The 12,808-nt window shown below is 47.7% G+C and overlaps 1 protein-coding gene across 1 annotated transcript in view; it reads left to right on the forward strand.

Moving 5' to 3' along the window:
- LOC310771411 (kinesin-like protein KIF13B) overlaps positions 1-12,308 on the forward strand; it is a 40,816-nt gene extending 28,508 nt beyond the window's left edge. Inside the window, exons 6-7 of the mRNA XM_083664031.1 lie at positions 10,980-11,267; positions 12,174-12,308. Coding sequence (XP_083520157.1) covers positions 10,980-11,204 — 225 coding nt within the window. The 3' untranslated portion in view covers positions 11,205-11,267; positions 12,174-12,308. The remainder of the gene's footprint in view (positions 1-10,979; positions 11,268-12,173) is intronic.
- The last annotated feature ends 500 nt before the right edge of the window (positions 12,309-12,808 follow it).

A 12,808-nucleotide genomic window follows, 5' to 3' on the forward strand; every position in this document is an offset into this window, starting at 1 on the left:
CAGCTACGGGATAGTCCCTGTCATTACGCCGAATAGTACTCTTGACCTGTCTGGGTGTAAGGCAGTCGGTCACCAGGGCCTGGCTGGTTGTAAGATAGCCAGGATTCAGCTCGAGTTCGGAATTGGTTGTGCTAATGGTTGACATTATGAAGGATAGAGAGGAAGGAAGAAGCTTGTATATATCCCAACATTTGGTGTATGACATCACATCATTGATGATGTCACAACGTTCGAGGGGGCTATGACATCATCGGTGTTATGTCTGACATCGCCGATGACCTCACAGGTGAACTCTATGCTATGACATCATTGTCATCGTTGATGATGTCATCATCATTACGTCGTTAGCGCGTCGGTCCATGGGCATCGACTGCCCCAAGAACAGGCCTGACGGTGGGCCATTACAGGCCGTTTCTACAGTTAACGTTAAGTAGTCATGTGCATTTATAGCCTATACTATTCCCCCGACGAACGTTATGCAGACTGCAGCTGTTTGATATGCGGGCGGTCGTGTATCGTTTCAATTTTAGTAGGACACCATATCGATCTGCCCGCCCACCATGCGAGTGCACCTATCCTCCCTGCTCAGCGGACTAGGAGGGAAGTCTTGTTGAATGAATTCGTTCATCATACAGTAGCCTAGGCTACACTAACCTATGAAAATATTAATTTGGGCTAGGAGGAGCAGGAAATCCCTCCGCTCGCCTTTCAATGCGGGAGCAGGGGATTTCACCTGAAAGTACACGCAGCACGGTAATGTGGCCGTGCTGCTTGGCTCGTGTGAAAGCAATTTCTGTGACGAGGCGGCTGGCTTTACGGGACTCCTAAACGGCAATTTTTGCGCGATCTGTGTATGAAAGAGCCTACTGAAACTGCTCCCACATTGGTCACAGTGGTAGGGCTTCTCTCCAGTGTGAATGTGTTTGGGTCTCTTGGTGTCTCTCTGTTTGCATAAAGGAAGACATAAAGAATTAGGACAGGGGTGCACTGTGTGTGTGTGTGTGTGTGTGTGTGTGTGTGTGTGTGTGTGTGTGTGTGTGTGTGTGTGTGTGTGTGCTGCAACATCAGTGATACAACAGTGATATTTTTCTCACCTCTTCTGAAGAATTCATTTCGACAATGTTCCTCCCCTCCTACGCCAGATGTCTGTCCTCCCACCAAGCAGCTCTGTAGATACAGTAGGGTTAAATCAGGCATGTCCAAAGTCCAGCACGGGGGCCAATTGTGGCCCGCGGACCGATTTTAAGTGGCCCTCAGCTTGTCTCCCAAAATATACTATATGCGGCCCTCCACACAGTATTGACAAGCAAGTTCAATTCACATTTTCTGTTCACCTAACGATGACAGCACTATCATACAGTCTGTAGACAAGCACCAAGTAGGAACAACAGAGGCAAAACTAATGTTTTCAGATGCTAAACAAAATCCTTAGAGTACAATTGTATGTGATTTTTTTTATATAGGCTAACCATGATGTGAGAAGCAGCTGGCCCCCGGGTATTTTCACATTATCTAATCGGGCCCCCATAGCCTACATTGAGACAAATTACAATCTTGCATTTTGTGGCAATAAAAGTGATTCTGATAAATGAAAGACAGTATAAGCAGAATACGATCTATCAATGAATTAAATGTATTGTATTAATATTGATATCAAAAGTAAGAATCAAAACAACTCAAGCCTGAATTTTACAGTAGGCTAAATAGAAAAATAACACGTGGAGTGATGTTTAGATCTGTGTGTCTGTGTGTGTGTGTGTGTGTGTGTGTGTGTGTGAGAGAGAGAGAGAGAGAGAGAGAGAGAAGGGTAATAAACCAGGGCCTCCGACGGCCTTGGTTTTCTTTCTTTTTCTTTTTCTTTTTTAAGTTTTTTTTTAGTTATTAAAAAGTTGGGCATGAGATAATTTGGGATCGCGTCTAAAACTGAAATCAAGAGAGAGAGAGAGAGCAGAGGCATATCAATTCGTATTAATAATCACTGCGCTACTCAACGAAGGAGATCGTCCTCATGATTCTGGAAGATATATTCCATCATGGACAGTATGCATGCACTACACATCTAACAATAAGGCTAATCTAATTCTGCCAGATTCAGCCTACCTGGAGAGTCTTTGCGTTTCCAAAGTTGTCCTTGCTTGTGCGCAGTAGTTGTAGACTGGATCGGAGCTAGTCTCGCAGTGTCTTTTTAATTCAAACAGACAAGTGCTTATAACAGAAAATAAATAAAAATGGACAAGCATGATGGTACAAATTATAGTCGAGAATCAAGTAGCAATGACAAGAGTGAAAACAAAAACAAATGCCGTAGATGATATCTGCCTCTGTCGCTGGAAGCTTGATGACGTCGACGGTGGGTCTGACTAGTCTATGGTCTGACTACGTGAGACTAGATCGGAGCACAAAGAAACCTTGATCAGAGGCCTAGTCCTCCTGGTCTATTGGAATTTCTGCAGAAAATGTCTCTTTAGTGATCACAGCTGGGCGGCAGTAGGCCTATAAAGAGGCAGACCAACTGTAAACAGATGTTTATATAGCGCAGGTGACGTCACACCTTTGACTCACCGACGCCCCGCCCATTGTAGTACAGATGGTTCAGGTGGGGTGTAGTGGGGGTTGTAGTACAGATGGTTCAGGTGGGGTGTAGTGGGGGTTGTGAGGCTTTGTTTGAATGAGGTGAGGTCCTGCAATGCATTGCTGTGACCAAGCAGCCTGTGCCCATATAACCTGTGGTTTTGTAGCTATTGACTATGATCATATATGTGTGTGTGTGTGTGTGTGTGTGTATATATATATATATATATATATATATATATATATATATATATATATATATATATTAGGGTATATGCTATACGCCTATATGCCACTGACTGCCTTTTTTGGTTGATTTATTTATTTTCTGGGGACAGCAAAAAAAAACAAAAAAAACACATACATACATCAACACTCCAATATCACGATGTCTCAGGTGAAGGACCCTCCGGCAAATGAGAGTGAGACCATGAGTGATACAGTATACCACCCGTGATGTCATAAATCTCACTGTGACATCATCAAATGTATAGTGCATGCTGAAGTATGTATTTGTAACATAGAGTTCTGGCTTCCCTGACCAGTGACACTTAGCAATAGACAACCAGGTGACAACCAGGTATAGATTGGTGACAAGCTGGAGAGGCAGTTGACGGTCGGGGAGACGGCATTCGGTACGGGATGGGTTTAGCACCCCAGCCTGGCTCTCTCGTGAGGGAGAAATCCACAAACGCTACGGATTCGCCTCCCGAAAATCTGTGTAAATATCGGCGCGGCCTGGGGTCCTTCAGGCTAGAGCGAGGTGCTTGGCGCAGCCGAATGATGTGCAACGCACAGGCCTTCTTGAGGCATCCTCTCTGCCTCGGGATGCCTTTGCCCCGGGAGGGCCTGGTGAGACGAAGGAGGAGAGCGGCCGGGAGAAACCCGCAGCGCCGTAGAGCCTCCATGCACCGAAGGGTCTTGCAATACTGCGGTGTAGCACTAGCTCTATTGCAGCGGATTGGGCGTGATCAACCCTTCCGCAGGCAACATTGCAGACAGAGTAGGAAGGCTGATCCGTGAGCGGCTGCTTCTGGGATGCGGGTCGGGGTCCAATCGGCCTCGGCTGGGTCTACTGGGCGAGGGTGTATGATGTTGAACAGACCCGAAACACCGTGACGGTGTTTGACCCGATGACGCGTCCCAGTGCATGCTGAAGTATGCACTGGTATATATATATGTATTTGTAACATATATATATATATATATATATATATTGTAGCATTGTCAGGAACGAGGCGAGAGTCAGGATCTAGTCACCGCACTTTATTCTTTATCACACACAGGTCCGGGGCTACTGTCAGCCGTAGCCCACGCCAAAACAACCCCACAACACACACCAAAACCCCCGCTAGCTTCCTCCTAGCTTCTCCGCTCTTCACACACACAACCTTCCGTCTCAGGTTCCACACACCAACTCTCCGAGCTGTCCCCCGCTCTCACAGCTCCCCTCCCCCCAGCCAATCACAGGTGAATCCCTCTCTCACCCCCCCCCCCCACTGGCTAAATGTCGCCTTCACAGACCCCCCGTAACTCCCCATGCACAGAACAGTACAACACACAACAGCAGCACACAAACCCAACCCGTTACACTTCCCCCGCACATCAAAGCTTCTGGCCCCCCAGAAGCACACAAGTCCCTCTCCCCCCCCAGTGGGGTCACTCCTCCGCCAGGTGACTCTCCTCAGCCCCCCCCCCCCCCCCCTGTGTCCCACAGTCATCACACGCACTGCAGTAGTTCCGCACATCCTCCTTGTGTTTGCCCCAGTAGTGTCCCCCACGAACACGGCGGAGCGTCTCCTCATGCCCGCGATGCCCGAGACAGCCGAGGCCCTTGTGCGCCCACCGCAGTACCAGCCCTCGGAGGGAGCTGGGTACAACCGTCTGGAACCCTCTTTTCTCCCCCCTCCCCAAAACTCCATCTTCACTCAGACGCAGCTTCGCAAACATATCCCACAGTCCTTTCGTGGCACCGGAAAACGTGTGAATCTGCTCCACAGGGGGCCGGCGTCCGGCCACCACCCACGTGTACACCGGACCGATATCCGCGTCCTCCGCCTGCCTGCGTTTCCACTCCTCCGCTTCGACCGACCAAATGGCCATGTCGTCCTCGCCCGCCAGGTCCACATCTGAACACTCCCCCTCTTTCTCCGCCTCTCGCCCACGCTCGTCCTCCTGTCCCCCTCCCCCAGGGGGCGGCGTGTTCAGGACAGCAGGGAGAACACAAACGGCCGCGACCACCACCTCGGCTTCCCGTACAGCAACCGTGGGGGGCGTAGCGCAGCTCGGCTGTGTCGGTCCCTCCGGCGTTAGTAGCGACACCTGCTCACCTGGAAATATGAGCCTCGCTCTCCCGATCCTCACAACGCTCTCTTCCCCCCGGCTTTCCACACTCTCCCCAACCCGTGTCTCTTCCCTGACCTCCACTGTCTCAGTGCAGTCTCTGGCCAAATGTCCAGGCCTCTTACACGACCAGCAGAGTCTCACCTGCCCGCCGCCTGCACGTCTCTCCTCTCCCGCCGTCTTCTGCTCCCCGACAGCCTCCGGACACCCCCTGGCGAGATGCCCAAAGGCTCCGCACGACCAGCAGACACCTGGCCGTCCCCAGTATCGTTGCTCCGCGTACCCCGTCTGTCCCCCGGGACCGCTGCGGCACCACCTCGCCACGTGGCCCGGTTCTCCACAGGTCCAACACACTCTTTGCGGCTCCTCCGTCCGCTTCTCTCCGCGCTGCGCGACTTCCCATAGTAGCTCCATAAGCCCCTCTGCCCAGGCAGGCGTCGCTTCCAACAGCCGTCTGACCTCCTGCATCAAGCGGGCCTCCACGCCGGCAAGTACCGCGCTGAGCTCCTGCTTCAGGCGGCCCTCCATACCAGCAAGCACCGAGCCAAACTCCGGGGTCGGTAGTTCCTTTTCCCCCCCGTCCACCGACAGGCATTCTTCTCTGCGCACCATTCCACGTGGTCCTTGTAGCAGCTAGCACACAAACAGCTAACTGCTAACGCCAGGTCGCGCTCGAGCCTTCCAGTCGTTAGTTTTTCTTCTGACGCCAGTGTAGCATTGTCAGGAACGAGGCGAGAGTCAGGATCTAGTCACCGCACTTTATTCTTTATCACACACAGGTCCGGGGCTACTGTCAGCCGTAGCCCACGCCAAAACAACCCCACACACACACCAAAACCCCCGCTAGCTTCCTCCTAGCTTCTCCGCTCTTCACACACACAACCTTCCGTCTCAGGTTCCACACACCAACTCTCCGAGCTGTCCCCCGCTCTCACAGCTCCCCTCCCCCCAGCCAATCACAGGTGAATCCCTCTCTCACCCCCCCCCCCCACTGGCTAAATGTCGCCTTCACAGACCCCCCGTAACTCCCCATGCACAGAACAGTACAACACACAACAGCAGCACACAAACCCAACCCGTTACAATATATATATATATATGTATATATATATATATATATATATATATAGGGGAGAGTGGGGTGAGTTGTGCCACTTTTTACTTGAGGTGTCTTTAAAGTGAGGGCATGACAGTAATGCCTCCAACTACAATATGTAAATATATTTCAGGATGTTGTGCACCACTGGGAACACTCCCTTTGGATCTTAAATAAACTGTTAAAAAAATATGGCTATTCTTAAAAAAGTGGTCTCTTGGCACAACTTGCCCCCGGTGCGGGGTAAGTTGTGCCTTTGGAGAGAATACGTTGGGGTAAATTGTGCCATTGATTACTGAGGTAAAACAGAACATTTTCATCTCATATACTGTAATGCTATATCAAAGCAAGACAAAATAAAGATAACACTAAAGTCCAGTGTACTATAACAGGGTTAAACAAGGCTAAACGGTAGCAGCAGTTGACCTACATATTTAACATTTTCAGAAATACAAATTATGTTCAAAATGAACAAAATCAACTATCACAGAGCCAGGCTATACTTGCCAATACTGCAATATTCTTCAACAAGGTCTATTTAAACATTTAAGAACAAAATGAAATAAAATTTCACTAAATCAACTGCAACTGCACTGGCACAACTTAACCCAGGCCTTTTGGCACAAATCACCCCATCCCCACCATTTTAACAAACTTGTATCATATAGCTGGTTTGGAGCTAACATCATGCTAACAGTATAGCCTCATATTGTAGCTTACTAAAACACTAACACATGTGTGAAATGTTTTCAAGCTTGTCTATAATTGTTCAGACACAACAATCAATAAACCTTGATCATAAAAAATTTACTTTGAGAGGCAAAAAACAGTTTTTTGAACTTAGATGTGCTTAGCTCTTCTGCCTCCCTTCTTTGCAGAGTGAGTAAAATGGATGCCTCTTCAAAAATGTGTGGTCAGATGACCAATTTCTTCTATGGTTTTCTAGATACAAGGGGTGGCACAACTTCCCCACTGGCACAACTCACCCCACTCTCCCCTATATCAGATCTATATCAGATCTCTCTCGACTTGATCTATCCGTCCATCCATAGCGACCTCAAGGCGCCTGAAATTACTCCAACATAGCCGGAAATGAGCAATATTGCCTTAAAAGTAAACGTGGGGATTTTTTTTTTTTTGCAACTTTACCTTTGAATAAAAAAAAGATAATGCAATCATTAGCTTGGATATACAACTTTGGCTTTAAAATAGTCTAGCGCATGTGGCATTTGAGTCAGTGAACAGAGCTTCATTATTATTATGCCTTTATTTTGAAAGCAATAACTAGAGGAAAACCCCCGTTTTGTATTGTGGCTTGCTTGACGCTGGTCCCCGTGATCTCCAAAACAAGTTGCAACACATAATAAAGTGGGAGAGACAAAACATGGCGAGCGGAGGTTGTTTTAATAATACATCCATGGAGCGGAGAGGGGGCCACATGACACCCCTCGCTTCCCTCCTCTTCGGTCGGCCTGGAGGCCATGTTCCCTCCCGGGGACCCGGAGCTGGTCCGCCTGCGGGAGCGTCTCCAGGGCTGGCTGTCGCAGTACGAGCCGCTGCTGCTGTGGGTGCAGAGTGCTCGTCTGGGAGAGGCCGCTGCATAGCATCTTTGTCCCGCTGACGCTCGACACCTTGTTCTGGTAACTGTCGTTACTCGTTTAGCATCCAGCTGATACCCACACCTGGTAACTGTCGTTACTCGTTTAGCATCCAGCGGATACCCACACCTTGATAACGTTGCAAATAGGATTTTTTAAACAGCCATTTTGTGTCTAAAAGGCAGGGTAAGGGGGGGGGGGGGGTTCGGTCGGATAACAATCACATAACTGCAATTGCTTCAGCTTCAACCATTTACACATTATTAACACAGATTGTTGCCTAATATTCTGCAAGATCAACTGGTGCTATGTAGTAAGTAACTACTACGGTAACTAGTAACAGTTCTCAACCGTTTTCATATCAAGGACGCTTAATTTAGTCCACATGAGGGCCCACATTTGATGAGATTTTGTGTCTTGCACCCAAATCTGAGAATATATTTTATTAAATTATTAAATCCTATGATTTTGTCCATAATTCCATTATCATGACTATCTGTACTGTAGATAGAGAGATAACAGTGAAACTATGAGCAAAATAGGCATTCTAAAAGAACAAGAATGAAGCTGAACTATTCATCAATTTGCTGGGGGGGGGGGGCTTTGGAACCCTAAACACCAAGACATGAGTCAGAGGCAGTTTATTTACCATTTGCATAGAAACCACAGTGGGATTGGGGTGCAAGAGGTTATAAACACATAAATCACATGGACGACATATAAGTAAGGGATAATGTATATTGAGGCGGTGATTACGGGGGAAATAATGACCGACAGGTGATGATTGAGCCCGACGCGCAGCGGAGGGCTTAATGATTCACCTGAAGGTCATTATTTCCCAGTAATCACCGCCTCAATATACATTATCCCGCTTAGAACACGGCCTACAACTAAATCATTCAATAATCTGACAAAAATAATTATTCAAATAGATTTTTTAATAGCGTTTTCAACGACAAAGCGGTTTCATTCGTAATTGGCACACAAGACACCACAGCTGCAACTGGTTGGCCTAATTAGTAGTGTCTTGCTGACAAAAAGCTCTTATCAACTGATTAATCTCAGGTGTGGCAGAGCAGCGGTCGGTTGTCGAGAAATAATGACCGGTGAATCTTGTTGATTGACCAATCAGAATCGAGTATTCAAGAGAGCCGTGTTCTAAGACAGTATAAACCTACCACCACGGAGACCCAGGATCACTTCCCGGCAGCGGTACTGCTTGGAGACGTTCCTACAGACGCAATTGGCCGTGTCTGTGAGTGGGAAGCCGGTGAGGTTGTATGTGTCCTGGTCGCTGCACTAGTGCTTCCTGTGCCTCCTCTGGTCGTTCAGGGGGAGGAGAACTGGGGGGGGGGGGGGGTAGCGTAATGGTCCCCCGTGCTACGTCCTGCTACTGAAAATCCTACTGTCAGCTGAAAAGCAGCAGCTGGCACATGTATTTGAGGAAGCATGTGTTAGTCTACAGCTCTCCCCAGATCGGTAGAGGGGGTGGAGCAATGACCGGGACAGCAGGGGGAATTGGCCAAGTACAATTGGGAAGAAAATGGGAGGGGAGAAAAACGGTAAAAAGAAAGAGAGAGAGTGGGTTAATTTAAGCATAAGTATCAGTAAGTGGCCCGGGATTCTCAAAGCCTGTGTTGAGGGTCACACGAACAAAAATGCACTCTTGAAGCTAAATAAATCCAAAACCAACAAGTTAATTATTATTTACATTTTTTACTTCAATGTAGACAAGTCATTTCTTACACATGAGATTACTTTTAGCCTTTTAGTCATAAAGATTATTGAAAGATATTCCATATTCCAGACTGAAATGTTATAACAGAATTGGAGTATTGGCCAGAATGACATGAACATTTGGACACTTATTCAGCGGGTATCTTGTATGTTGCGTTCAGGTGCACTGTATTTTTTTTTTTTTTTTTTTTTTTTTCCAGTGTATAAAGTAACCGGTAGGCCAGAGTCCGGTAGGCGGAGAAATCGCCGGCTACAGGGGCTTGGGGAACTCCCTGGCGCATCACCGGGGTAGAAAGCCGCTCCACACCTTAGACTATAGCTCCACACACTCGTTTGAGTTGACTGCCGCCTCGCCTGGAAAGCAGACGAGAGCAGGCGAGCGCAGTCAGGCGAGGCATCAACAAGTCCAACACCCCCGCAGCACACTCACTGCTGCTTTTCTTCTTCTACAGTTTTGTTTAACAGCGGTTTGTAAACAAATTAAAACATGAATTAGCGCCACCCACACTCACTGCTCAAATGACCCAGCCGTTCAGATTACTTATTTTATTGTTAATGTAGGCATTACAGGTGGTATTTATGTAACATGTAGAGTGACAGCTTGGAATAGATATAAAATTGAAGTTTCTACACTTCACTGTGGGTTTGTGATGCACCTGTGTTGAACCAATGGGCGATCAGCTCGATTCGTTTCTCGTCATCCTCTGTCCCTGCGCGCGCACGCACCCACTAATGTTTGTATACAAGAAACCCGTCTATGGGCCGGAAAAACCCCGCCCCCGAACTCATTTGATTGGGCGCAGCAATTGCTTATTCCTTAAAATGTCTGGCAAGTAAAAAAATGTGGTCAAGATTAGGATTAGGGTGTGAAAAAAGTGCTGCTCCAGCTGTGCTGACTCATATGGCTTAATGGATAAGCTGCGTGCCTTCCAATCTGAAGACAGGGTTAGGGTTCACACACATTTGTATAAAACATTAGGTTTAGGCAAGTACAACCATGTGGTTAGGGTTTGGGTCTGGTCGTGGTTAGATAAGAAAACCCTCATCTTAAACACATCATTTTTTTATAGTGTTTTTCTATAGATGCTCTGTTAGCTTTTTCTCTTCCCCTTCCCCCACCAAAGCTGCCTTCTTCTCCATCTTAACTTGAGTTTGGGTCACATGGGTTAGTGTTAGGTTAGTGTTAGGTTAGGTTAACCTTTGAATGTTGCACATTCAAAGGTTGTGATTGTTTATCATGCATGATGGAAGCACTTGATACACGACTGAAACTTTGAGGGGAATATAACCCTTAATCTTAAATCTTGTTGAATTACTGGATTATTATTGCCAATTATTGCTAATTAATTGGTATTGGTCAACAACCCTATCAACCCCCACAGACGGGATAGGCTAGATTGTAATTTGATCCTATGAGGGATTTATTGAATTATTGGCCCATTCAAATCGTATACATGGATCGATGTTTTACAAGCACACCTGCTGTTGCTGCTATTTTCAGCCCAAGCTTGTGCAAAAATGTCCAGAAGAAAAATATTAGAATTTGGTGGCTTTTGGTCTCATTTCACGCAGATTTATGAGTTCATCACATCAACCACGTTGCTGCTCACTAACCTCTCCTGCCATTGTCTTAGGTTCAACAACGCAGACTACATCTCCAACAACCTGTTCCTGAGTGCTTTCAAGGTGGTCTATTACTGCCTGTTCGCCCTGACGCGCCCCCAACCGCACCAGCGTGGTCTACCCGCCCTGTGATGTCGGCGCCTTCCTGGACATCCCACTGGAGGAGGACGGGGACAGGAAGCGGAGCTCCATCGTGTCCGTCGGGCAGTTCAGGCCCGAGAAGGACCACCAGCTGAAGAGAGAGCTGGGGGAAGCCACCATCGGCCTGCACACCATGTGGAACGAGCACTTTGGGATAGGTAATATATTGCACAGTGGTTAGAATGATCGTTTAGTTGTGGGCATCTGGGTAGTGTTGAGGTAAAAGCACTCGCCTAACACCGCGGAGACCCGGGTTCAATTCCCGGTCGATGTCCTTCCGGCTTGGTCAGACATAGACGCAATTGGCCGTGTCTGTGGGTGGGAAGCTGGTGGGGGTATGAGTGCTGGTCGCTGAGCTACCGCCTCCTCTGGTTGGTTGGGGAGCCTGTTCTGGGGGAACAAATAGCATGATCCCCCTTGCACTACGTCCTGCCAGTGAAACTCCTCACTGTCAGGTGAAAAGAAGCAGCTGGCGACTGCACATGTATCGGAGGACGCATGTGCTAGTCTACAACTCTTGGCAGAGGGGATGGAGCAACGCCTCGGGACAGCAGGGGCCAAGTACAAGAAAATGGGTGAAAAATCGGAAGGAAAAAAAGATACAAAAAAGAAAAGAATATTGTTTAGACTGTGTTATTGGTCCCCACTGATCGGATTTTCATCAACGTTAATGTGATTATGCATGATTGCTTCATTCTCGTATTCGTAAAAAAAAAAAAAAAAAAATTAGACACTGCTGGTCACAGATGCATCTCACTACTGTATTTCAGCATTTTCATTATTAGCCCAAGGGTGGCACTACTATTAATAGGCATTGCACCAATTGTGGGGGCTGACATGTTTTCTGTTGCCTTTTTCAAATGTTATTTTAAATTATATCACAAGAGGTTACATCCATCTGATCACAGCTCAGCTAGAAGCACCCATAATGATAATGAATCTCACTGGTAATGTATGGATCACACCTGATAATCCAACCAGGCCTCTCTGTTGTCCAAGAGCTGACATCTTCAGTTGACATTTTTCACTTTAAAAGACGCTCCTCTCTCTGCTGTCCCCTGCAGGTGTGGTGGAGGTTATGGCCGCAGGGAAAGTCATTCTTGCCCACAAGTCTGGCGGGCCCAAGCTGGACATCGTGGTGCCCTTTGAGGGAGGCCAGACAGGTTTCCTGGCTGATGACGAGGACAGCTATGCGGAGGCCATGGACAAGATCCTGGCTCTGCCACCTGCCAGCAGGCTGCAGATCCGACGCAGTGCCCGCCTGTCGGTAGCTCGCTTCTCAGACCAGGAGTTTGAAGCCTGCTTCCTGGCCGCCATGGAGCCCCTAATGGGGACACTTGAACGATGAGAGGACGACTGCATCTTTGTGTGTACTGTAGCTAACCTGATTGTGGCTATCGGCCACCCCAGCAGGCACGCCTACACCATCAGAAGCACTTAGACTGGCCGTAGGCTGCATTCACACTGTAGGAGGGCAATGACCAAATCTGATATTCTGTTCATATCCAAGTGTGAGCAGGCTGTTGGCATGGCTGTGTATGTGGCACAGATCAGATGTGTCCAGACAGGCATGTTGACACGACTAACACATGGATTGTTAACTTTGTTGACGGCTCGGGCTCATTCATTAAAACAGCCAATAAGGTCATTTTGAAAGAGGAAAGGAGGCAGTACATTTGATCTTAACTTAAGTTCAGCC

Source organism: Poromitra crassiceps, assembly GCF_964638095.1.
Source record: "Poromitra crassiceps genome assembly, contig: HAP1_SCAFFOLD_623, whole genome shotgun sequence".
Taxonomy (NCBI): Eukaryota; Metazoa; Chordata; class Actinopteri; order Beryciformes; family Melamphaidae; genus Poromitra; species Poromitra crassiceps.